At 51.8% G+C, this 25,943-nt stretch overlaps 1 protein-coding gene across 5 annotated transcripts in view; it reads right to left on the bottom strand.

Annotated features, from left to right (window-relative positions):
- Positions 1-2,009: 2,009 nt before the first annotated feature.
- The window catches only part of PAX2 (paired box 2), a 94,000-nt gene continuing 70,066 nt past the window's right edge, over positions 2,010-25,943 (bottom strand). For 2 of the 5 annotated variants that reach the window (XM_054436277.2, XM_054436280.2), the window contains 5 exons: positions 25,213-25,388; positions 22,725-22,851; positions 7,189-7,290; positions 4,848-4,934; positions 2,066-4,381 (listed from right to left, as the gene is read on the bottom strand). In XM_054436277.2, the coding sequence (XP_054292252.1) occupies positions 4,260-4,381; positions 4,848-4,934; positions 7,189-7,290; positions 22,725-22,851; positions 25,213-25,388 (614 nt within the window). In that variant the 3' untranslated portion in view covers positions 2,066-4,259. Of the gene's footprint in view, positions 4,401-4,847; positions 4,935-7,188; positions 7,291-22,724; positions 22,852-25,212; positions 25,389-25,943 lie in introns of all 5 variants that reach the window. The other 3 variants (XM_054436282.1, XM_054436278.2, XM_054436281.2) reach the window with 3 other exon arrangements.

Raw genomic sequence — 25,943 nt, 5'->3', positions numbered from 1 at the left:
CAGTGGAATGTATGCTGTCCAGTTCAGTCTGAGAGATACCAGAAATAGAACAGAAGAGGTTCCAGTGAGACCCACATTAAGAGGCCGTGGCTCCCAAATTGATGGAGTGGGCAGGGCAAGGCTCCCTGTCTGGGGTGGACCTGGAGGCAAAGCCAGGCACTGGGGGTCTGATACCTGCTATATATGATGAGGGCAGTGTTCACTGGGCTGCCCTGGCCCAAGCCAGTGCCCTGGCAACTTCCAGAAACGTACTCGCTGGGCACCAGGCAATAGTCAGGAGTTCTGTCATGCTGGGTTTTCGTGGGTTATGACCAGGATCTCCAAAGTGGGGTGCACATCTTCCAGGGAGTGCAAGATAATCCATTCGGGTATGAGAACATTAGAACTTCTATTTTTACATATTCCAAACTCATTCTTTTAATATTTTATCTTTTACACGATTCATAATATGTTAGTCCAGTAGTATATTTATGGAATTTGTAAATCAGTAAATATACTTATATTGGGAGCACACATTCAGAATTCTTTTGGCTGAGAGGGTGTATGACCAGAGAAGTTTGAAGGCCACTCTTCTAGGAGGCTGGTGGTCAAGACAGCAAACACCAGGCAGGGTGAAGGGTGCAACTGCCATTTGCTAAGATGAAGAATAGGGAGGAGACACAGGTGCAGAGGGAGGGGGAAAGGAATGGATTTGATTGAGGGTTTGCTGATTTGTTGGGGGTCCTGTACATCCCCTAGAGGTGCCATGATATGGGTGAGCCTGGGCAGATTGGCTTGAAAGAAAGGTCTCTGGGATTCTGATGGGAAGGAGGTGTCTAGGAGACACTGTCCCAAGCCAAAGGGGAAGGTCACTTCTTAGTCTGCCCCAATGTCCTGCTTGTATCCCTGGCAGCTCAGAGATTCAAGAGCCTTTCAAGTGGGAGGAAGCTGTGATAGAAGCTGGGCTGGGAAGGTGTCCCGGGGCACAGAAGGAAAGTTTCCAGGTGGAAGCTGGGCCCTTTGTGTTGGCAAGAGTGTGGGAGGGCCAGAGCAGGGAAGCTGCTGAAGGGATGGAAAGGAGACCCTCCCAAGTATCTCTGATGCAGCAGAACAATCCTGGACAGTCACCACATCCCCCTTCCCCCTGCAACCCCTCCCAAACAGAGAACAGAGAGGTGGAGACATACAGATCTTTCACTGGACACCTGGACCCAAGAACAGCAAGGATGGCTAAAAAAACAATTATCCTACTACCACACCCCCAGACCCATCCAGAGACATATAGACGAACACATAGATGAACAGAAAGCCATACATATGCAGGAAGCCGCCGACCACCCCGCGACAGACAAAGGCGCCTGCGCGCCCTCTCCGGGACATACCCAGACCACAGCACAAGGCGCAGCAATTTCAGCCGCTGCTTGCTGGGGCCCGGGGCTCCGCAAGACACTGGAGGCGCGTGAAGTCCCATGAACCCGCTCCCAGGGCCTCTGCGGGGCATTCTTCGGGCCCAGAAGTAAACGCAGAGCGAGGAAACTTGCGGCAAGCGTCTGCGGTCTTCGCGTTTCATTGCAGATTCCGGGGATAAAATTGCTTCTGCGCCCACGCGCAACTGCACCGGATGGGGAACCGAGGGAGGAGATAGGACAGACGACCACCCCTCCACCCACGTGGAGAAGGCCTCAGACGTCGGGTTCTGAGAGCCAGCACCCTAAATCTGGGTGCGGGTGTACTGGTAGGACCACAGAGTTGGTCTAGTATAGGCGCCTAACTCGGAGTTATTCTGAAGTTTCGGAGAGTAAGAACTTCCTGTCCCCAGGACCGGGTTGCATGCGGGAGGGTGGCTACTAAAGGGCAGGCTAGTCTCGGCCTTCGCCGTGGTTCAGCTGCCGCCAAGGGGGTCTCGGCAAAGGAGTTGGAGGTCGCAGTGGGAGTGTAGTTGGGAGGATCATTGAAGGGGCTTTTGGGGATCGACCAATGGAGGGGAGGCCCATCTCAGAGACAGGGAGAGACAAACTTGGAGCCATGGGGAGTGACATACAAAATTTTATTCTTTATTTATTATTATTATTATTTGTTTCTTATGTGCACAAAAGAAAAAGAATCAAAACGAACCGACGCGCTGAAAGTGGCCGAGGAGACCAGAACCGTCCGGGGACCTTTAGCAGGTTAGGCCTGGGCCTGAGTCCGCGGCCTCTGCCCCGCCAGCCCCACAGGACTGGGATGGGCCGGACCTCGGCGCCCTCGCCGCCCCGTTCGGGCCACTGGAGCCTGGCTGGACGCCGGGTTCCCTTAAACGATTCTCTTTTCTCTTTTTCCTTTTCAAATAAAAAAGCCTCGCAGGGGAGAGAGATCTGGGCGAGGACTCCAAGCCTTTTCGGATTTGTTCAAGGATTTTTATTTATTTTCACTTTTATTGACTTTGTTTCTGTTATTTCGAGTCGTCACGATCCACGGGTGAGGAGACATGCAGGGCGCATCGCCACTACCGAAAGAGCAACTACGGGGCGGGGCGGGGCGGCCCGGCCTTCGGCCGCCCGGGGCGCGCGGGGCACGGCCGCGAGGGGGCGAGCCCGGGGGCTGGAGCGGCTACCTCGGATCTAGCCTGCGGAGACAGGGCGGCCGGGCCAGGTCTGGGGAGAGAGGCCGAGGAAAGAGCAGAGACAGACAGACAAGAGCGACAGAGACGGAGAGAGACAGAGACAGAGCGGGAGAGAAGCGGAGAGGAGAGAGGGGCAGAGGGAGAGAGGGGCAGGGAGGAAAAAGCGAAAACACGGAATTACAGAGAAAGAGCCAACAAAACAGGCCAGAGGAGTCCACAGGACCATGTTCGTCATTTTGCATAGAGATTTCTTTTCTTTCGTAATTTTTTTTGTAACATAAAAAATGCCCCCCTCCCCCAGGACGTGCTGTGCTTTAATGGGCGTGTAGCTGTGTCCCCCCTCCCCCCCAGCGAGCGGCGACTCTCACAGCACAGACAGCGGGGCGTATCTACAGGCAGGGCCGGCGGGCGACAGGGACTCTACGGGGCAGGGTGGGGCGGAGGGGGAGGGGTTATGTACACCGGGCTTCGCCTTCACACGACACACACCATCTTTCCACAAAGCAGCAGCCTGGTGGGCTTTTGTGTTGTTTTGTTCCTTTTTGCAAAGACCATCATATTAAATAAACGTAGACTTTTTGTGGTTCTGTTCAGTTCCTGCCGGAGGAGGAGGCTGGGAGGAGGTGGGAGGAGTGGAGTGGGCAGCCCCCCACTTCCACCCCGCAGCAGCTCAGACGCCAGCTCAGAACCGGTTCTTACCACCGGCAGATTGAGAGTCTGTGTCGGGGGAGGGGGCATCAAGTAACTGCTGGAGGAAGACCCCAGTCCGCAGCCTATGGAAACTGGTCCTGCGGAGGTCCCGGGAGAGCGTCCGATGGGGCTGCGAGTCAGGGAGGAGGATGCAGGGCGTCGAGGGACGGGCGAAGGACGGGCAGGAGGGGAAACTGGGAGGCCAGCAGGTGGAAGAGACGCTGAGGTAGGGGCAAGGCAGGTCTGAGAGCCGGGTCTCGCAGCAGGAGGTGCCGGGCCCTGGGGAACTAGGCAGGCCAGGCGGAGCAGTGAAGAGCCGAGAGTCCAGCTCGGTCGGTGCGGGCTGCTGGGCCCCCAGCTCCTTGGGTCCCAACCTTGGAAAGACCTGACACCCCAAAGCCCGTTCCTAGAGCCGGACCCCCACGCCCCCATTCCACCTTCTGCGACAGGGCACACCCGGAAGGCGAGGGCAGTCCGGCTGGCACCGGGGAAAAGAATTTTTCCCAGGGATTCGGCAGCGGGCTCTTCCTTCTTCTGCAAAAGTCGTTTTCTTCTTAATCTCCTTGGCCCAGCCCGTCCAGCGAAGCCTCCCGGCGCCCGAGCGTCCGAGGCGGGTGCCCGGGGCTGGGCCGCGCTGCGGTCCGCGCTGATTGTGTGTCACAGAAACATCTGGCGCGCGCCACCAGGTCGCGCCCGAGTCCAGTGGGGTGGCTGGCGGGCTTCGGGGCTGGCTCGGTGGAGGCCGGGACGAGCTGGGCCGAGTACCCCTCGCGGCGCCGCGCAGTCCAGGCAGGCGGGGAGGTGCGGCGGGCGGGGCTGGGGGCGGCGGGCCCGGGCCTGAGGGTCCCGCCCGCGGCTCCACCCGTCCTGTCCGACCTTCGAGGGGGTGATGTGAAGGGTTGCGGGGGTCCTGGGATGGGGTGAGGAGGCTGGGGCGGTGGCCGGGAGGCATCGCGTCGCGTCGGTCCTCCCTCCCTCCGGGGTGGGGTCAGACGGGGACGATGTGGAGGCCGAAGCTGTCGGCCTGAAGCTTGATGTGGTCCCCGCGGTAACTAGTGGCGGTCATAGGCAGCGGCAGCAGCGGCAGGGGCGGAGCCCCGGGGGGCGGCACTATAATAATAAGGGGAACCTGGAAGTTAACACAGGAGAAGAATGGGCTGGGTGAGAGGACAAACAGGAGAACAAAAAAGGAAAGAAAAGCAAAGAAAAGACCTCCCCTGGCTGGGGTCCAGCGGGATCCGGACTGGGAGACCTTGGCTGGGCAGTGGAGCCAGTTGCCCCGGAGAATAGTTACGTTCACGGGGCATGAGAGGGACCCGATCCGGTGACGCCCGGCTGCGCACCCTCCAGGGGATCCGAGGGCGAGGGCGGCGCAGAGCCTCCGAGCGACCAGGGAGGACACGGGAGGGCAGGAGGTGCGGGCGTCCTCGAGGGGTCCCCGGGCCTCAGTGCTGCACTAACAAGCCTGTCCCCCTGGCCCGGCCGGGTCTCCAGAGGTCGGCTCGCCGGGAGTGGGACCCTGCCCAGAAGCCGCGCGGCCGCGCTAAGCCGCCGGCCAGCCAGGTGGCGTACTCACTTAGTAAGGCGGGGTTGCTGAATCTCCAAGCCTCGTTGTAGGCCGTGTACTGGGGGTGGCTGTACGGGTTGCCGGAGAACTCGCTCCCTGCGGGAGGGTCGGGGAGTGGGGATCAGACGCCCGCACGCCGGGGAGGACCCCACGAGTCCGGCCGGTGGCTTCTCCGCCCGCTCCTCCCTCCGGGTCTCAGGCGCAGGTGTCGCGGGCAGGGTAATGGCCGTGGCGGGCGGGCCGGGCGGAGGTGGGGCGATCACCGCGTCCGCGTGGGGAGAGCCCGGGGAGGCGGGAGGCACCGACGCCCTCGCACACCCACGGGCGGGACCTGTGGGCCAGTGCCCGCCCAGGGCTTCCCAGCGGAGGCGCTCGCGGCCACCCACGAAGGGTTTGTATTGGGGCGCGTCCACCCTGTCGCGCTAGGGGCCAGAGCCTTTATAGAGGCCACTCCGGTTCTAGGAGGCATGGCTCCTAATGGGTGGAAATGGGGGTGGGGGGCGGTGGCGAAGAAAGGCCTTCCGGACACTTTTCTCCCAGAAAGTCCTAAGAATGGCATCAATGAGCGGTGCCAACACAAGAGGTGGGAGCTCTGTTGGGAGACACCGCCCTCCCGCCTTTCCCTCAAGAGGTTGGATGCGTGGGCTACGCGGCAGGGGATGGAGGCGGCGCAGGTGGACTGCCCGCTGGTCCGCTAGCGGTGAGCGGAGGGCCCGTGGGTTGGGAGCCGTCGGAAGCTACCTCCCTCCCTCTGCGGGAGAAAGGCCAGGCCTCCAGGTTTCCCCCTCGCCCTTTCTCCTGTGTGATGACCCCAGACTGTTTACAGTGATCCCTAACCGCGGGTTAAGTAGAGGAGAAGGGGCCCCTCTCAAGAGGGAGCTGAGGTGGGGGTGGGGGATGCAGCCACTGGAAAGCCTGTTTATTGACGAGGAGGGAAAGCATGCGTGCAGCAGGATAATGAGCTTCTGAGCTCAACTGTGACCAAGAGGAACTGAGCTATCTCCTTCCCCATCGCTAATGAAACAAGTGTAATTTCCTCATCAGCACTAGATTCTGTTTAACGACTCCCTCCTCGCCACCACGAGCTCTCTGCTGCTCCCCTCTTCCCCACCTCCCTGCAGACTCCCTGCCCCCACCTCCCCACTCTTCCCTCACCCCACCTCTTTAAAACCTCCTCCAGCCCCCACCTGCTCACTGCTGGGAGCTTCTCCCTAAAATCTCCTTGCCTCCCAACAAGGCTTCTACTTCCCTTCCCCTAAATCTGGGCAGGAATCCCTTTACCCACACCTCTAACTCCCTTCAGCCCCTAGTCCATAAGACCCAGCAGCAATCTCCCTCTTTGCTGCTGCCCCCACCCCAAGCTCTGCTTACCCAGAGTTATCCCTAAATGTCGCTGGATGGATGGGGCCAACCACTCTCTTCTATCCTCCCCATTCCCCATACCAATGAGAGTTGAACTTCAGGGAAAGGCCATATAGAGGGCGGCCAGAGGGAGTGAGTTGCTGGCTGAGTGAGTCTAACCCTCCTTAAGACAAGAGTGTTTTGGTGTTTGTGCACATAGGAACTTCAGCTCTCTTTGGCTTCAAGCCCCTGCTCCCAATCTGGGGTTAGGGGTTAGGTATAGTACAACTTCCAGCTGCAGTCACCAGACCTTAAATACAGCCTCTGCCTCTCTGATCCAAACAACCCAAACCCAACTCCTCTGATCAGGGATGGGTCAGAGCCCCAGGGGAGCAATGGAAGGCTGGGTGCCTCTGAAGAGGTATAGGGGTGTTCTAGCCTGTCTCACTGCAGCGAGTCTCCCTGGTTCCCGCCACAGCCTAACCTCCATTCCTCTTAGGGACTAGCTTCCTCCTCTCTCTGGGTTGGGGTTGGGGTTGGTTCTCAACATTGGTCTTCGCTTGTGTCTTGGTGTGGACCAGGGTGGCTTTGTCTGAGTGACTGACATGCCCCTGGAAATGGTTCTTGGCTCCAAGTTTCCATGGAAACCAGGGCAGGCTCTTCCAAGCAGTGTCAGCTGGCTGGGGTGGGCTGGGCACTGAGGGTGGAGCTGAGGCTGAGTGTTCCTCGGGCACAGACTTGGGTGTGTGGGCGCTGTGGAGGGGCCATGACATACAGTGGGTTGCACACAAGGGGGCACTTCTGCAAGCTTCCTCCCCGGCTTGCTCATGAGGGAGGATGAGGGACCAACTGCAGCCTCTAAGGAGAGAGAGGGACAGAATAGCAGTGGTTTGCAGGGAGGGGACGTTGGGTCTCCCCCACCCCAGCCTCAGACTACAGACCATTCAGCAGCTCACCCACAATTTAGTTCCCCCCATCTAGATTAGGCAGCTGCAACATTGTCACCTACCAGGCACCATTCCTGCCAGGGTGGAGGTGGGGTAGCTTCCCTGGCCAGTGGGGGGCACGTGAGGGGGGTAACCAGGCAGAGTGGTGCTCGCCATGTCACGACCTGGAAAAACACAAAGGGGAAGGGGTGAGGCCTGGAAGAAAGGGGCCTTCCTCTACTCACACCAGGGTACTGCACGGAGAGGACACTCTTGGAGAGGAAAGAGCTCTGTGCAGACGTGCAGGGGTACGTGTGCCGCTGTGCACCTGAATGCGCCGTCTGAGTGTGCCTTTGCATGTGTCTAAGCTAAATGTCTATGATCAGCTGTGTGTATGCATCTGTTTTGTGTAGCTCTTTGTGTCTCTGTGTATTTGTGTGTGTGTGTGTGTGTGTGTGTGTGTGTGTATCTGCCTTTGCCTGTGTCTCTGTGCATTCCAAACCCAGATGGAGATGGGAGGGAGATGACCTGGTTTTACTCCTCCTTCTCAGCAAGATATTCAGCTGTGGTATCTCCAGCAGCCAAATGGATCTCTATCATCTTGCTTATCTTTCCTCTCCCTAACACCCCATCTTTCCTTCAGGCTTGAAGGACACCCTACCATCACCCCTACAGGGACTGATGGCTATTCCTTGTCCTCTCCAAGTGGAGCTGCAGGTGCTGGGCCTGGCAGGTGTGGAGAGCAAGGGGCCAGCCAGTGGGCTATTTTGCTGTTAGTGTTTATGGTATTTACATGATAGAAAACCACCCTGAAGTGAATCAGGAGCTTTGAGCCAACAGTGCAAGTGGACCAGATAAAGTTCCAATGAGCAAAATCTGCTCCCCCACCAGCTGCTGGACTTCTGTCCCTGGAGGGCTCTATCAGCTAAAGCCTGGAGGGTGGGAGACAAAGCGAGTCAAGATGAGGGTGCTACCCCTGGTCCACAGACATGTCCTCTGGGACACAGCTGCACATGACTGGGCTCCCTTCCTTGCCTGCACCCTCCATTGCTATGAAGGGGTCACCACCTCCCTTTGCAATTTAGCATGCATTGATCTCTAATAATAATTTGCTTTCTCCCCTCTGCCATAACCTCTTTATCCTCTCCTGGACCTCCTGGAACCCCCTTAACCCCTCCAGATTCCCCTTATCCTCCTCACTAGCCAATGCCACTCTACTACTCTAATGCCTCTGTCTATCCTTGGGAAGGCAAGGCATGGCTGGAGAAAGTAACAGAACTATGCATACCTGGGCCCGTTCACTTTCTTTTCATCAGCTGGGCCGTAGTCATTATTCTCCCAATGGCTATTCCAAAGCATCTCTCTCTCTCTCTTTGCTACTCTCCCTTTGAAGATGGCCTCACCTCCCTGCATTCCAGAGCTGTATGAGTTTCCTCACCCCTACCTTGACACATCTGAGTGATTCATCCTTCCCTAGCTATACAGAGCTACAGCTCAGGTTTTTGCATTTCTAGCACCCTGCTGAACATTTTCCTTAGCTGTCCCTCTGTCACCTCAAACCTAACTGGAATAAAGACAGATTCATCTTCCCTCTGTCGGTTCTTATGATCTTGAAGATCATAAGACCAAAAACTTTGGAGTCCTTTTTGACCTAGCCTTCTTCCTCCCATTCTAGCTGAAGTCAGTCACCAAGTATTGTCAATTCTCCTTGGCAATGTCTGTTACATCTGCTCAATTTCCATTTCTTCCACTACCTTCCTAGCTCAGCTTTTAAGCACCTTCTTTTTGCCACAGAATATTTTTGCTGGCATTCCCTGACTCCACATTCTTCCCCTCCTGTCTGTCCTAAATGTGGCTGCTTGGCTAGTCCTCATCAAACTTTGCTTTCATCACACCACTTCCCTTGTAAAAACTATTACTGATTCCCTGTAGTCTAGAGTTTGAAATGAAACTCTGTGGCTTTTAAAGCTGCTAAGGTACTCTCTCCACCCAACTTAAGATTCTCACCTCTCCTGGTTTAGTTTGACTGTTTTCAGTGGCTTGTGTGATGTGAACCCCCTATGCTTTTGCCATGACCTTTTCTTCTTCCTTACGGTTTTCCTCTCCTTCCCCACTGAAGCCTTAAAATCCCTACCATTCTACCCATCAGGGAAGTTTCTCTCTTCTAAACTTCCACAGCATCTGTGCTGCATGGTTTACCATGCCATTATATTTCATAATATATCAGCCCTGATGTTTCATATCATAGCTTGCTTCTTCAAACAGATCATAAGCAACCTGAGGGCAGGACCCTGCCTTCTGCTTTATCCTGCATAGTTGGGAACATGGTAGATGCTCAATAAACACTTGTTGATTAATCCTCCATCAATCTATTGCACTTAACAGCCAATTCTTGATGGGTTATAATTTTTTTTATTGTTTCATGTATATTGGTCTCATTAAAGAAGTAAAGGCTGGGATAAAATGTAAATATTAGAATATGCTTTTTCTTTAAAAAACAATTTAAACAATAGATGATGATTTTTTTATAGGCTGATAAGAGGTTTACAGTGAGGGACTCATATATTGTGACTTTATTATGCAATAGAATGACTTTCCTCTATACCTGTCTAATATAGCCAATATCTTCCATTTCCTAAAACTCGAGAACAAGCAGAGTAGAACTGCCAAATGAGAGATCACTTTTGACTCCTAGAGAGACAGAAGAAAGGATTTGTGTTTGCTTTGATGTGGGTTTTCTTTTATTGACTTCTCTTGTCAATGAAAGCTACACTCCTCCTGACTGTCTCTCAGTGGAGTGGACCTGAAGTAGACAATGACAGCAACATCAAAATCAATTCCTAGAGAGATTAATAATATGGCATTTATTGGTCAAAAAAAAAGAAAGGCCCAGGACAGGATTGAGTTAGGGAAGATGCAGAAGTTTTGAAGCTGAACAGATATAGAAACCTAATTCCTCCTTCCCTGTCATCATAAAGTCTGCAAAGCAGCAGGAAAAGGGGTGTGCCTCTTTCTTAATAAACAGGAATTTAAATGCATCTGAATTCTGGTTTTCAGTTGCATGATTCCCACAACCTGTCACCATGAATTCCTTATAATCTAAGGTTTTGTCACAGAATCTCCTACCTCACTTCAGGAGGAAGGAAGAAAGGCTGGATGACTAGAAAGATGTTTCCAGCTAACTTGGATGCAGTCCTATTGGAAAGTTTTATTTCTACTGGCTTTCTCTCTTGCAAAATGGCAACTTCCCTCAGGTAGGAACTTTTGCATGCTGAAAGTCACCCACTGAACAGTTGATTGAAAGGCACATTGCCAAATTCTATTTAGAAAACTGAAGCTGGGCAGTGCCATGTAGAAATTTTTAAAATGTGAAAGAAGAGTCCCAAGACAAGGAAAAAGCAGGCAAGCTTCCTCGTGTTCTGCATACAGCTGTGCACCTGCTGCTGCGGAGTCTATAACACCAGTATCTCCACAAAGGGGTACCCTGTTCAGGACCCCTGAGCCAACAAAGGTGCTGCCCACTGCATACAAAGCACTCTCAATTGCTTCATTAGCACACAGGTGACACCTAAGGAGCAGAAAAAATTGACCAAACTCTTGTCAGAGCCATATATTCTTCTGGAACACCATTGTCAATAATGGAAAACACATACTGCAAGAAGTTTTCAAATTACTAAGACTGTCATACCATTTGCCCAGCAGCATTCTTTGAGCAAGCCTCTTTTAGTGAAAGAATATGAATGGGTAATGGAATCTGTTCAAGCAAGAATCGACAGAGCATTGGGCCTTGCTGTACTATAGATGGATGGAAAAATAGGAGTGCAGACAGACTCTAAAACTGTACAACAGCACAGCCACCTCCTTTATACAAACAAGCAAAAGCACAGAAAAAGGAGAAAACAGCTATGTGGCAGAATACATCCGTTATAAAATATGTGCCACCCAACAGAAAGCAGTAGAGGATTTTTGTTGCTCACTGACAATGGCCAGTAACATAAAAACAGCATCAGAAATTACAAATGACAAAACCCCACATATTATTACAAGAAGATGGGCATTTCATGTTGGATGCTTGCTTTCCAAGGTTACAAAGTTGTTTTTTGTTTTTCGTTTTTGAGATGAAGTCTTGCTCTGTCGCCTAGGCTGGAGTGCGGTGGTGCGGTCTTGGCTCACTGCAACCTCCGCCTCCTGAGTTCAAGTGATTCTCATGCCTCAGCCTGTAGCTGAGACTATAGGTGTGTGCCACCATGCCCGTCTAATTTTTGTATTTTTAGTAGAGACAGGGTTTCACCATGTTGGCCAGGCTGGTCTCAAACTCCTGACCTCAACTGATCTGCGTGCCTTGGCCTCCCAAAGTGCTGGGATTACAGGCGTAAGCCACCGCACCTGGCCAAGGTTACAAAGTTTTTAAAGATGAAGAGCCTTCCAGATGATGAGGTAACTTCCTTGTTTCAAGGGTGAGACAATGAAGGCACAAAAATGCATCACAGTTTTCCCATGACTACACAGCTAGTAAATGATACAGCCAAAATTTGAAGCCATGTTTATACCACACTGCCTTTTAATAACATGAAGCCAGATACTCCCCAAAAGAGCCAAAGAAAAGGAAAAGAAGTCATCTGACAAACAAAGTCTCATATCGTCATGGCTGTGGATAAAAAGGACTCAGAGAATAAAATCCCAATGCCAAAAGTCTATAATAAAACTCCATGGGGTGGAGTATTAATCTCCTGCGAGAGTTTTCTGAAAAACAAAGAGGGTCTTCAAGAAACAGTGATAGTGGAGAATCTTAAAGTCCCCAGAAGTGTTCAAAGCACTGTACTTGATGAGGATGTCTTCTCAGTTCAACTGCAGAAGTCCCTGAAGATTCTAAAGCCAATTTCTACAGCAATCACTACAACTGCATCAGACAGTGCACTTTCGTCAGACATTCCTTACCAAATGGGCCAGATCAAATCAACTGTTTTGGAGAATCTAAGTGCAGCTCCTCTTACAAGTACAGAGAAAAGCAAAGTGAAAGACTTTATTAAGAAAGCTGAAAAATTGTAGTCATCAGGTAATTTGTGCCACTTTCACCATCAGGTCTAAGATTCAAGGTCAGAGCTGTGTTTCTACTTGCACCAGGACTACCTAGCATTCATTGAGCACCTTCTATATGCTGGGCAGTGTCCTTAACATTTTATATGATGTATTATCTCATTTAATCTTCATATAAACCCTATGATGTTGATGTTTTTATTTTTATTGGGATGGAGTCTCGCTCTCGTCACCCAGGCTGGAGAGCAGTGGCACGATCTCGGCTCACTGCAACCTCCGCTTCCTGGGTTCAAGTGATTATCCTGCCTCAGCCTCCCAAGTAGCAGGGATTACAGGCACCTGTCACCACACCTGGCTAATTTTTGTATTTTTTAGTAGAGATGGGGTTTCACTATGTTGGCCAGGCTGGTCTCCAACTCCTGACCTCAGGTGCTCTGCCTGTCTCAGCCCCCCAAAGTGCTGGGATTATAGGCGTGAGCCACTGGGCCCAGCCATTGATATGTTTTTAAACCCCCTTTTTTTTTTTTTTTTTGAGACAGAGTCTTGCTCTGTCTCCCAGGCTGGAGTGCAGTGGTGCAATCTCTGCTCACTGCAACCTCTGCCTCCCAGGTTCAAGTGATTCTCCTGCCTCAGCCTCACGAGTAGCTGGGATTACAAGCGCCTGTCACTGCAGCCAGCTAACTTTTGTATTTTTTAGTAGAGACGGGGTTTTGCCATGTTGACCAGGCTGGTCTCGAACTTCTGACCTGAGGTGATGCATCCGCCTTGGCCTTCCAAAGTGCTGGGATAACAGGGTGAGCCACCACGCCCGGCCTTTAATCCCCATTCTATAGATGAGAAATAAACTCAGAGGGGCCAAATATTACGTCTGAGATTTCACTGCTAGTAGATGGCAGAAACTGGATTACAGAACAGGCTGTATACTTGGGAATTGATCCTGGAATGATATTATTCTCAAATAGTGCAGACCCAGAAAATAAATAGGTGTTTGGTCCAGGAAAGTAATATGGGATCGTGCTAAGTGAATCCTTCCTATAACAGAACATCTTGTCACTTCTTGTTTCTTATGTGTTTCAGTTTCTTCCACTTTCTTACAGTGTGGGTTTTAAATTGGGGTTAACTGATCCCTCAAGAACCCATAGATCACTTCAAGGGGTCTATATAAATCTATACATAAAATGTTATGGACATTATATATCTGTATCTTTCTGTGTAGATGGTACATGACTTTTATCATATTCTCAAAAAATATGGCTTAAAGATTAATAAGCACGGTTTATAAAAAGCGAAAGAGCCCTGTTCTTTGGCATAAGACACTGATTTGTTTGCAACTACTTGAATTGTATCAATAAACAGGATGATACAAAGCACAGCAAAATAACATGTGAAGTAGCAGGGAGTTTTATCTCAAGTCAAGGAAAATGTCAGCATTCAGAAGATCAAGGAAATAAAAAGGAAGCCACGAAAGAAGCAGAAACTGCTGCTCATCATGGCTCAGATGAGACTTATTAGACATAGATTTATACAGCAAAAGTTCTATTGAGGAGTTCAGAGATGCTTTTCCTCAGCATCTTTCTCTGAAAATGAGCACTTTTGCTACCCACTTGACACTGTGGAGGACCCTAAGGCCAGAAAACATAACTCTTGTTTTACTGCCCTATCCTCAATTTCCGTCTGCTTCTCATAAGGTAGCGAAAATGAAGACATTAGATTTCTTCAAGGCTGGCAGTCTGTGCCTGCATTTGACATAGGCATTTATAATACTTACAAGAATACACAGTTATTACATTTGTAATTGCTGCCTAAATATATCAATGCATAATTGGTATTTACTATAACAATTATGAACACCTTTGACCAATTCAACTTATGTCTATTACACTAAAGTAACAAACTTTAAATCCACACAAGATGTTTTAAAAGGAGAGGAAAATAACTATCTACATATTTCCTTTCATTTCTTATTTCCCAAGCTTCCAAATCCTCTCAGGATTTGACTTGTCCTCTAGGGCAGAAGGGACTATGGGACGGCCCACAGCCCCAGGCTCTGCCTCAGCCCCATACCCCACCTAAGGCTTGCCTGCTCCAGGTTCCAGCAGAGGGGGCTGTGCCTGCAACTCAGGGTGGCTGCTCTGCCCGCTGATCTCAGCTCCCACTGACACCTTGAATCCCTGGTGTGTCCTAGGCAGGGATGTTACCCAGATCTGCAGGGGCTTAGTGAGGTCTACACCTTGACAGCCAACCGGCCGGACACAACCAGTCATGCTGTTTCCATCCCTTCTCCCAGCACCCCGCCCTCCTCTGGGCTGTGTAGCCTGTTGGCTCAGGGCCTCACAAGAGGTGGTTTCCTTCTAATTCAACTGGACCATGGATGGAAATGCAGCTTCAGCATCCTAGGATAACACTAGGGAGTGTTGGGGAGAATCACATTTTCAAAGGGCTGAGAAGGAACTTGGCTATCTTCTAGTCCGACTCCCTTGTTTTATGGAGGAGGAAACTGAGGCTCAGAGAGAGGGGAAGACATTTCCAGTCTTCTTCCCAGTTGGCAACTTCCCAGTCCTCTTCCCAGAAGGCAACGTCCCTGTGTTGCCTTCTCTGGCTCCATGAGCAAATCACAAATGAAGATTGGAGTTGGGCAGGTGCTGGCACTCAAGAGGTTGGGCCCAGGCTCAAAGATGGGCTCAGAGCATGAGAGACCCTCATGCTGGGTGGGCAGAGGTTAAGCCTGTTTGCACAGTCTTCTGATACTCCAGGCCTCCCAGTTCCTCTCTGGCTTTATTTTGTTCTCTGAGAGCACTGAATTGTCAGCTCTAATCCTTCCAAAAGCGCAGTGTTTTTCAGGCGCTCTGTGTAAGTGAAACCCTAATCTCAAGGAAAACGGCCACTTAAGCCTCTGCAGCATTAGGCTGTTCTCCGAGCCCTGCAGGATTTCCTCCTTCCCCGCCTGCCAGCCCAGCCGTCACCACCACTGGGGAGAAGAGGGGAGGACTCAGGCTGAAGGCATGCAAAGCCCTCTCAGAAGTGACAATAGTGGCGGAGCTTGTCTCCCAAAGCTCAGGGTTGCAAAAGCACTGGCTTGTTTGTCCTGAGGCTACAGCTAATTGTGGAGGTGGAAGGGATTCTGGCTACCCTGGGAAAGGAGTGGGGGGTCTTCCTGTCACCTTGGAGGTGGCGGGCCCTCTGGGGGAAACAGGTTGTCAGGTCTTGCCTAGGTGGCTTTGAGGCCACTGGGACATTTCTGAGCCCTTGGTACCAATACATACCTGTTTCATTGGGACAGCAGTCTTTAGGATTTCCGGTCATTCAAAAAATGTTGGGTTGACTGACCTTACTTTTACTTAGCCCACATTTTCTTCTTAAAAAGTACCAAACAACGGACTAAAAAGCTTAGTGCTGGGAGATCTCTTTTTTGGAGAATTCCCCTGTGGGACACATCAAGTATCTAAATGACATCTACAGAAACCGAAAGGGTCCCCGTAACCTGACGAATCATGAAAGCAGTGGCCAGCATTCTCAACTGGGCAATCCTTTATTGGCCTGAGTTGGCTACTGTTATGCACTTGAGAGCAAGATCATTGATTTCTTAGAAAATATTTTGATTCAAATTCAGACTGGCCCCTTTCTCTCTCTCTCTGATCTCTGATGAACAAGTGAGGCCATCCTTGGAGGAATAAGCACTCCATTTGGCATGTTCAGGATTTTGGGTCTCATGGACAGAGGGAAGAGATGAAGGGAGGAGGTAAGAAGAAAGGTCCAAGGTTAAGGGCCAAATTTGAGCTCAGCATAGAAAACACCAGAACTACATCTTTGCTAAGACACCCCAAACCCTTCCTACCTTTGTCACCCTCCCTACGATGCTCCTCCCTCTGCAGCCCCATTCTCAGCCTGGGTACTTCTGCCATGGCACCCTCCTGGGGAGCGCAGCCCACCAGCACAGGGTGGCCGGTAGGCACAGACAAGGACATGGGATTGGGACCTGAGATTGAGGTGGCACAGCTTTTATTCTGGTCAAATATGGCCACAGCTTTTATTCTGGTCAAATATGGCCTGACTCTGGTCAAATATGGCCTGACAGTGGATTAGTGCCTCTTCTTTTCCATATCCTTTACCTCTAGCAGTGGACTGGATAAAGGAGGAAGGGAAAGAGGCCTGATCCAATGACTCCCTAGGCTGCAGGCCCAGAGCAGCCGCATATCTGTCAATGTCTCATTGCTATGGAAATGCCCCCGTAATTAAATCAGAGCTGAGGTTGGGGGCTGGAGGTCCTTGGGGATGTGGCTAGCAGACTCAGGGATGTTTGAAGGAAGCTAGCCTCTTTTCTTGGGACCCTCACAGCCTAAAGGAAGGGTCTAGGGCATGTGAGCACTGAGGAGCAGCCCTCTGGCTTGCTTTGGCCTCCACAGTAAAGGGATCTCTGACTTGCCACACGTCTGAAGTTGTCCTAGCCCTCTCCTTTCAAGGAGAGGAACTGTAATGTCTGTGCCCTAAATTCCTCTAGCTAATCAGGGGCTTTGAGCTGACAGACAAGACTAGGAGACTCCCAGCCTCCTTGAGAAACATTTCTCAGTCTTTATTGCCCTCTCCTCCCCCAGGGGCTGGCCAAGGGCTAAGCTGTTTGTTTTATGGAGGGAAATGCAGTTGCATTGGAAGGGGGTTGTTAACTACAGGAAAGAGGCAGTTCCTGGAGGTCCTCAGGATGCCCTGAGTAGGAGGAGGAGGTTTCCCAGGGTCCACACCTCTATCTGCTAAAAGGCCACTTTGCTGACCATCTCAGATGTGGGCCAGGAGGCCGAGCTTCTGAGAGTTGGCAACCCTTTCTCAGAAGCTACATCCACACTGCTCACACTGGTCCCTGCTGCTGTCCAGCTGTGAACTTTGCCTCTCTGGCCTCCCCTACCTCTGCTCAAATCAGCCAGCTTCTGGGAGACCAGTCTCTTCTGCTCCCTCTTCCTGCCTTGGGCACTTCCCTCTTGGGCAGCATCCACATCTCTTCCTGGATCTTAGTTACAGCTTCCTTCAAAACTGCAGTCTTCAGGAATTAAGAGACATTTCTCCCAAGCTCTTGAATAAAACCACCTTCCCCCAACCAGGATGGGGAAGGTATGGAGGCTTCCCACCTGCCCTGACCCCACTAGGGAGAAAGGTACTGTCCCCGTCTCTAGCTCTCTAATGTTCAGACATTTTCCCAAAGAAAATATAAGATTTTCTGCTGAGGCTTAGCAGTCTGGGAGCTTGGACAAGCCTGGAACAGGCTCTACTTTCAGAGTTGCCTGAGGCTCAGCTCTTTCCATGCTTCCTGGACCCCAAAGCAATAATCTATAGGTATGGTCCTCATTCTTTTCCCTTTTTGATCTCCTTTATCTGACAATTTAGTGAGCAGTGGTGGGAAGGGACTGGGGGATCTGGATCTGTGATAAAGATACAACTGATACCTCCTTTGATCTCTTTTTTTTTTTTTTTTTTTTGAGACGGAGTCTCACTCTGTCGCCCAGGCTAGAGTGCAGTGGCGTGATCTCAGCTCACTGCAAGCTCTGCCTCCTGGGTTCAAGTGATATTCCTGCCTCAGCCTCTCAAGTAGTTGGGACTACAGGTGCCCACCACCACGCCCGGCTAATTTTTTGTATTTTTTTTAGTGGAGACGGGGTTTCACCATGTTAGCCAGGATGGTCTTGATCTCCTGACCTCGTGATCAGCCCGCCTTGGCCTCCCAAAGTGCTGGGATTACAGGCGTGAGCCACTGCGCCGGCCTCTTTGATCTTTTTTAGAATATTAAACATGCTGAGTTTATAGCGCTTTTAGATTATTCTATTGTTTCCAGTTCTTGGGGGGATGTTGACTTCTGTTTATTGCTTCTACTAACTTTCCCTTTTGAAAGTTTGTATTCACATGAGATATGTACTTTTTTTTTTTACAGTAAGCCCATCATTAGTGGTGGGGTTTTTTTCTTCCCTCTGTGGGAGTCCCATGTGCCCTGGATTGTAGAATGTCTCTACAAAGAAGGTTTGTCATTGCTCCTGGTGAGGTTTCAGAATGGGTTACTATCCTGTAGAAATTTTTATGTAAGATCCTGGCTTGGGTTTCCTGCAACATACTCATGGTATAAATTTGGACTCTGATCTGGCATCAGGCTTGGGGTCTCCATGTCTCATGGTGACCTTCCCTGCTGCCCGCTTCCTTGTTTCCCTGGGCTACTCAGACGAGTGTATGTGTTTGCCTTTCACGGACAGTGTGATCCCTGTTCTGTTCCTCGCTTTATGCAGGATGATACTGAGTTCTGGCTTCCTGATTCCCAAAGTCACATTCCCTGACTGGTGTGTTACAACCCCATCCTCTCCCAGTCAGCATCTCCCTCCAGTGTGATGCCAGCGGCCTCTCCAATACTGATCTGGCTTTGAGTTCCCCTCTAGTTCTGGCACCAAAGAGTGAGATTTGCTGCGTATTAACATTTTTGTTGTTATATTTTATTCAGTTATGTTTTGGTGAGGTAGCCTGCCTGGGTCCCAGACATCAATCTCATTCCTCCTTTACCTCTCTGTGACTAAAACAAGGGCGGTGAGAGCTGCACTTGCTCAAGGCTCTGCCAATGCGCGGCAGCAATGCCCACTAGAGGCGAGGCCACTGAAGCCTGTGGGTGCAGTGGCTCCAGGGACTGGTGCTTTCCCTAGCTTCTAGAGCGAGCTTGTCCAATCCACAGCCCGCAGGCCACATGCTGCTCAGGACAGCTTTGAATGTGGTCCAACGCAAAGTCGTAAACTTTCATCAAACATTATGAGGTTTTTTATTTTTGTTTTTGTTTTTAGCTCATCAGCTATCTTAGTGTTAATGGATTTTATGTATGACTCGTCATTCCTTCTCCTTCCAAAGTGGCCCAGGGAAGCCAAAAGATTGGCCAACCCTTTTCTAGAGAGCGTGGAACTGCAGTCTCTGACTTCTCCAGCACCTTTCCTTGCATCTGGGCTCTCTCCTTCGGGGTGGACTTGCACTGTGTCAAGGGACTCTCTAATGCTCAGAAACATCCCCAGTGACTTTGGGAATCCTGGAGTAAGTTCTCGTCTTCTCCTAGATCAACATCACTGCCAGTGTCTCTGCATGCTCCTTTGTCACTGCAGCCCCGGCCAGACATGGGGAGGCGGGGGTCAAGGTGAGAAAGCTGTGGGGAGCAGGGACTATCTTTTCTACCAGGGATGGGAGACTTTAAGGAATGAAGCCTCCAGCATGCAGTTGGAGTGAGTCCTCACTGCAGATGCCCTGACCCGGAGGGCCCTGGGACTACTGAGAGGTGGATGGCAGCCCCCCTGGGCTCCTTTGGAGGGTCAAGAAGGTGATGAGAGGTACCAGCCACAGCCAGCCAACCTGAAAAAGCCTGGGGCCAGAATGCCCATGACCCATTCTCTCATGTAGCTGGTCCCTCTTTCTTTATCACTTAGGAGAGACTTGGCTCCGTTCCAGACCAGCAGCCTAGAGCCGTGGGCTGGAGAGAAGAGATGCCGCTGAGCTAGAGCAGCCCAGCGGTGGAAGGGAAAGTGGGTGATAAATTTAAATAACCAGCTTGACTTGGCAGCTTGCTGAGTTGTGATGCAGTGAAATTAAAATCTCGGCAGAACTTGCAAACACTACCCAGCAAAATCAGTCTCTCTCCTTGGTTCCCTGATGGAAGGTGGGGAGGGGAGGCTATGGGGCTGAGCCCTAGCCTCTGGCAGCCACCCTTGCTTGCAATGTGATTAGCTGTGTCCTGGCCCACTGGGCCCCACTCTCCACTCCACACAACAGTCCAGGCTCCTCTCTCCTCTCAGTCCTGACCTTGTGGAATAGCTGCATCAAGTGGCTGGTGAAGTTTGAAATCAGCCTCCAGTGCCAGGAGGTGGCAGGAATCTCAATAAGGTCTGGCTTTTCAGGTTGGGCTAGGGCATTCCCTCATCCCCTAAGGTTTGCAGCCATAGCCATCAGTCCTGGGGAAGAAGATGAGCAGGGTGCCTGAGACGTGGAGAATAAAGAGGGCTCCTTGAACACCTTGGCACTCTTAAGCCAGGCTATGGGCACTGGGTGACCTAACAGCTCCCTTACCTTTAGTACACACCTCCCCAGAATCACCTACCCACCTAAAAGAGCCTCCTTTTCTCTTCTCCCACCAAAGCCCTTAATATTTGCCAAGAAAATAAGCTTGTAAAGACTCTTTGAGGGCAATGTCCACAAATACACTAAGGGCCTCTCCCACACTCCAGCTCTGCCTGGAGCCCAGTTCTCACAGATGCCAACATCTTTCTAGAAGAACTCACCCGAAGTCCACTCTCCTGTTTCTGTTCTCCTTGCATCACTGCTCACTACTACCCACAACATCCTGGCCTGAAGGCCAACACGCTGGACCCACTGCTGAGATGGCCCATGGAGTCTCTGAGCAATGCCCCATTGCTCACCTTGACAGTACCTCTAGCAAATTCTGTTTGTCCCCATAATAAACACATCATAAATCATTCATCTTTAGTAGATTATGCAAATTAAGAGGACATAAAATCAACAAAGATCAATAACTGCAGCAGTTTAATTGCCAGCAAAAACATTTTAAGAATGAGCATAATCTGCAGCTCTTTCTTGGGTAATGGCACTATTAATCCAAACACTGGATCTTGGCCTAAGTGTGGAAAAATCATTCCCTACCCCTATCCCCATCTTCCCTCCCCCACCTCTCCACACACTTCTCTCTTTTTGGTAATTTCCAGTTTCTGAGTGAGTTTCCCCGTCATTACCACTGGTGAACAGCTCCGAATGTTAATGGTTCTGCTTTTGTTACTCCTCGCTTGATTGAAATGTCGCATACAGATTGAGATGTTAGTGCTAACTTGCCACCTGGGAATGTCAAGCTGGGTCTGAAATGAACTTTTCTCACACTTGGATCCAGATGGATCAGCCGGAGATGTTCCCAGGCTGAGCTGGGACTGTTCCAGGGCCATGGGAGGGAGGCGGGTGGGGGCTGCTCAAGGTGGAGGCACTTCTCTGCACCAGCCCCTGGGTCTCCTATGGCAGGAGCCCTACCCTGAAGATCCATATCTCCACCCCAGGAAGTCCTTGCCTTCTGGACTATGGTCTGAGCACTGGGCAGCAGATGTGGTTAGAGAAGTCTCCTGGATTCTCTTTGAACAGTGCCTGGAGTGGCCATCCTTGGGAAGTGACCACTGTACCTCTGAGCAGGTCAGGAGAAAGGTGGCCTGGCCTGGGCCGTCTCTCTGCTTTGGGTCAGAATACCTAGCAGGTCAGACAGCTTCCCAGCTGGGCGAAGGGTGGCTCATGCTGAGGGCCATTCGGTCATGGGCTATGTCCTGGCCCAGCTAACCCAGCTAAGGTCGTCACTCCTGAAAGCCCAGTCCAGGTCTCCAACACTTCCAGAACTCAACCTCTGACTCCCTAGCCAAAGATCTAGGCTGGAAACAGTTGTACCAGTACAGCCCCTTAGGGAGAGGCTGGGAAAGCTGACAGGGCTCTCCTAAGCCCCCAGGTGGCCACCTCAGGGTGGCCACTGAGCCCAGTTCAGGCTCAAATGCAGCTGCACTTAGACCAGCTTGCAGGCAGAACCAGGGCCCAGTCCTAGAGTGGGCCGTGCCTGTTCCCTGCCTTTGCTGCTGGCTCTGCAGCCCCGCTGCCGGGTCCGCAGGCCACCTCCGCTTGCCTTGCTCTGCAGGTAACGCCACAGTGTCTCCCAATCCCCAACGAGACCCTTCTCAATCATCCTGCCTCCCAAGGAACAAACGGCACATTGGCTTTAGTGTCTCCAGAAGAATTAGGTGAATTTTAATAACACCTCAATGCATGTCTCTCCCACTTGGGCAGTCTCCTGGCCTGGAAACCCTTCTGCAGTGGCACGCCCCTTCCACAGCCTGGAGCTCTGCGGCCTTCCCTGGACTCCACCTCCCCTTCCAAACTAACTGGCCCTGCTGCTCTTCATCTGTAGGGGCTCCTGGCCATGGCGCCCCTAGCTCCGCATTTGATTGTGGGGCAAGCCTGATCCTACCTGGCCTTGAAATCAAGCCTTGGTGTCAGTGACTTCTCTGGGAAGCAGGAGGAAGGCTGAAATAATTGTACTCATCTCAAACTCCACAGAGCTGGGTGCCATGCCCTCAAGCCCAAAGCCATGGTCACCCATGCTACCTGGAGGGAGCGGTAAGCGGGTCCCCCAGGAGCCTTGGAGACACAAGTGTGGAGGCTGGACACTGGGTACCCATGCTCCACTCTCACCAGCCTGGCTTATTTGCTTTCTGCAGATGTCCTAAGAAGAGGCTCATGATTCTGGGCAACTTGGGAGAGGGAAGAGAAACAGACAAAGGGAGAGGCAAAGGACAGGAGGAAGAACTGGCAACAGCCCCTCCTAGCATCAGCCTTTCCAGGTTGAAGCCCACAGATGCCCTGACCCCAGTTTTTTTCTCCCCACATCTGCACACCCCTGTTCAGGAAGCATCCTGGTTTTAGAAGCCTTGTTCTCTCTGTAAATATCATGGTGAGGGACCTGCTCATCACACTGGGCCTCAGATGGCATGGGCTGAGGCACCCTCCACTGAACACAGTGCCCCCACCCTCCTGGAAGCCCGCTTACCAGTCACAACGGGGTATGTCTGCGTGCCTGACACGTTGCTGCCCAGCTCAGGGTTGGTGGATGCAGATAGACTCGATTTGACTTCATCAAGCCCAGGGGTCAGGGCTGGGAGGGAGTACTCGTTCCCCTGGGAGAAGAGAGAAAAGTGACAGCTCTCTATTGATGCACGCACAGAGAAAGGGCTCGGTGTGCAGATGGGGAGGAGGAACAGGGGAGCCCGCCCAGATGGGGTAGAAAGAGATGGTAGGGCAGAGGGGAGATGCGGGAGGGGGGCTTGGCGGATGATGGCAAGTTTTGTGCAGGTAGGAGTAGATCTGACTTGGTGAAACTGGAGGCACAGCACCCTTTACACATTTTGGGCACTTAATGCCAGCACCCTTTATGTTTCTGTAGCATCTCCTGCCTAAGCACCCCTGAGGGTAGGGTGTAGTAGTGGGGATACCCTTGTTGAGAGGCATGGGATGTCGAGGAGCCTTGGGGAGGAGGGGGGAACCATGACATGACTGGCAGAGCCAGTAGCTGGGGGAAGGGCCTAGTGGGGCCTTCAGCCTGGCACTGCTGGCTGATCGGGTATGGGCGCCCCTTTTTTAAAAACAAACAATGACAGCCCCATGGGCCCCTCGCTCTCTGCCTGTGCACTGGGGTATGAAATTGGGGAGGGGGAGAGTCCACATGGCTAACAGAAGGGTAGGAGGGGGCCAGTCATTGACTCTGAAAGGGTGTCCTGCCCGAAACACTCGGGTAATTGCCTTTTTATTGCAGCCACGGCCAAGCCAGACCCCAGAGCTGGGCAGACTAGGAGCCTGCACAAAGCAGGAAAAGTTGCTCTGATTAATATTACGTTAAATTAAAACTGATTTTCTGCTCTTTCGGGTCTGTTTTTTTCCCTTCCGCTTCCTGGCCCCCCCAGAGTACCCCCTCCCCTCCATGGCTGGACAGGATTGCCTCGTCATTTCCAATTCCTTCTCGTATTGATCTTCCTGTAGAAATCAGTTTTGTAATTAGCTGCAAATTAGGCCTTCTACTGGGGGTGAAGCTGCCCCCTGATTTATCACCAGAGTAATTCGCTGTGATCGGAGAGAAATTAAAATGAACTCAATTAGGCTTCGGATTTGCTTTATGGGCCCTGCTCCGAGTTTCAGGGGGAAAAATGACTGTGCTGGTGTTTAATAGTCTAATGAAAGTAAATAAAGGTTATTCATTGTAATACAGCCGGGGACTCAGGGAGGGTGCACTGAGCCGCCCGCCTCGGCCAGCTCCTCCTTTGTTGGTTTATGGCTCAGGGCACCTTAAAAAGACTTTTGATTTTTGTTTTATGAAGACAAACAGCTTATGGGATAAAAGGACAGGTGGGGAGAAAGGCGAGTGGCTGGGAGCTGTTGGAGTCTTAGAGTGGAACTGTAGCATGCGACGCTGTGGGGCTGCACTGACGTGCATGTGTGGGTGCGTGTGTGCATGCGTGCAAGCACAGCAATGCTGTGTTGTGCTGTGACTGTGGGCCTGGCCTGGGCCGCATGTGTAGCAGGGATGGGAGTGTGCCCCTGCGTGTGAGCGGGTGTGCTGGGGGCTCCACCCAGTGTATGTGGGTGGAGGCATATGCTAGGGGTATGCTGAGCTGGTGATCTGGGGGCAGCACACACCCACTGGCTCCATGCGGCTGCCGGGGTTAGCTGTGAGTACCGTGGGCTGTGGGTGGGGGAGCAGGTGGACAGTGGTGTGTGAGCACAGTACCGTGGGCTGTGGGTGAGGGAGCAGTTGGGCAGTGGTGTGTGAGCACAGTACCGTGGGCTGTGGGTGGGGGAGCAGGTGGACGGCGGAGTGTGAGTACATGCACACCAGCACATAGAAAAGTTTGGAGGTGGTTTCTGCGTTGTGCGTTTTGCTGGTGTGTTGCGTGCTGTGCCCCATGCTGTGTGTCTTGGGCTGCTCAGTGTCTGCAGAAAGTGTTGGGTGTAAGTGGTAAGCTGCCAGCCTACCTAGGGTTCCACTGAATTGCTGGCTTGGGGAGCAGGAGGCAGGCACAGGCAGGCTCTCCTGACACTGGGCATGGAGAGCTCCCCAGTCTAGCATAGACGTTCTGTAGGACCCTGAGGGGGTATGGGCAAGGGACACAGCAAGAGGATGTTCCTGAGTACTCCATGCAAGAACCACAGAAAAGCAGAGCTAGAAGGGACTTGACAAATCCTACATCCAAGCCCTTCACTCTATAGATGGGGAAACTGAGGCTCTGAACAGAGATGATTTACCCAAGGCCATACTCTTGCACTCAGAACTCATCATTTCTAATTACTATATACAGACCATAATGATTTGTCTTAACGATACCATACTGTCTTGTGTGAGCCTGTTCACACTGCACACACACAGAACACATGTGTGTAACACATACAATGCTGGCTATGCATGTGGTGTTTGGTGAACAAGTTTTTGAGAGGCCTTGCTATGCTGGCTTCTTTCTACTTCTGCAAGCAGAAAGCTCCCTCCTCACCTGTTCTGATTTGATGTGCTCTGATGCCTGGAAGACGTCAGGGTAGGAAGGACGCTCAAAGACCCGATCCAAAGCTTCCAGCTGCTGCTGGGTGAAGGTGTCAGCTCGCAAGTGCTTCCGCAAACTGTCCACACCACTCTGAGAATCTCCATTGGGGACTGAGCCCTCGGACACATCTGGAGAACACATGGACACTCGGGGCGTTAGCGCCAGGCCAGCAGAGGCACAGGAACAGTACAGGGCAAAGAGGTGGGCATCTGGTTCTGGGCCCTGGAGCTCTGCACCCGTATGGGACCCCTCACTCTCAGCCCCTGGGCCAGCGGGGCTGACACCGGAGGGTGGCCCTGTCTCAGAGATCTGGCTGAGGAAGCCTAGGGAAGAGAAGGACCTGAGGACCTGGTAAGAGATGGAGCGGTCACACTGTGGGGTCAAGAAGGATTAGGCAGAGGTGGAGCCAGCTCCCTGGGGCATGTCTCCCTGAACCACCCCCTGCCCCCAAGCCAGGGCCAGCCTGGGGAAGAAAGAAGCTGGGTGTCTCACACTGGCATTACTGAGCCTGTGGAGAATTGAACTCGGCTCTGAGATGAATTTCAGTTCCACTAATTCCAAGGGTTGAAAACCATCAAATTTCCAAGGCCGGGTGTAACCTGGAGACTGGGTAAAGTAATCAACTTCGCCCCAAGGGAGGAGGGGCTCTGAGGCAGAGCTGAGGCACTCTGCTTGGGTTGGGC

Source organism: Pongo pygmaeus, chromosome 8, assembly GCF_028885625.2.
Source record: "Pongo pygmaeus isolate AG05252 chromosome 8, NHGRI_mPonPyg2-v2.0_pri, whole genome shotgun sequence".
Classification (NCBI taxonomy): domain Eukaryota; kingdom Metazoa; phylum Chordata; class Mammalia; order Primates; family Hominidae; genus Pongo; species Pongo pygmaeus.
Note: the sequence above shows the minus strand (reverse complement) of the source record. Positions and strands in the feature narration are given on the sequence as shown.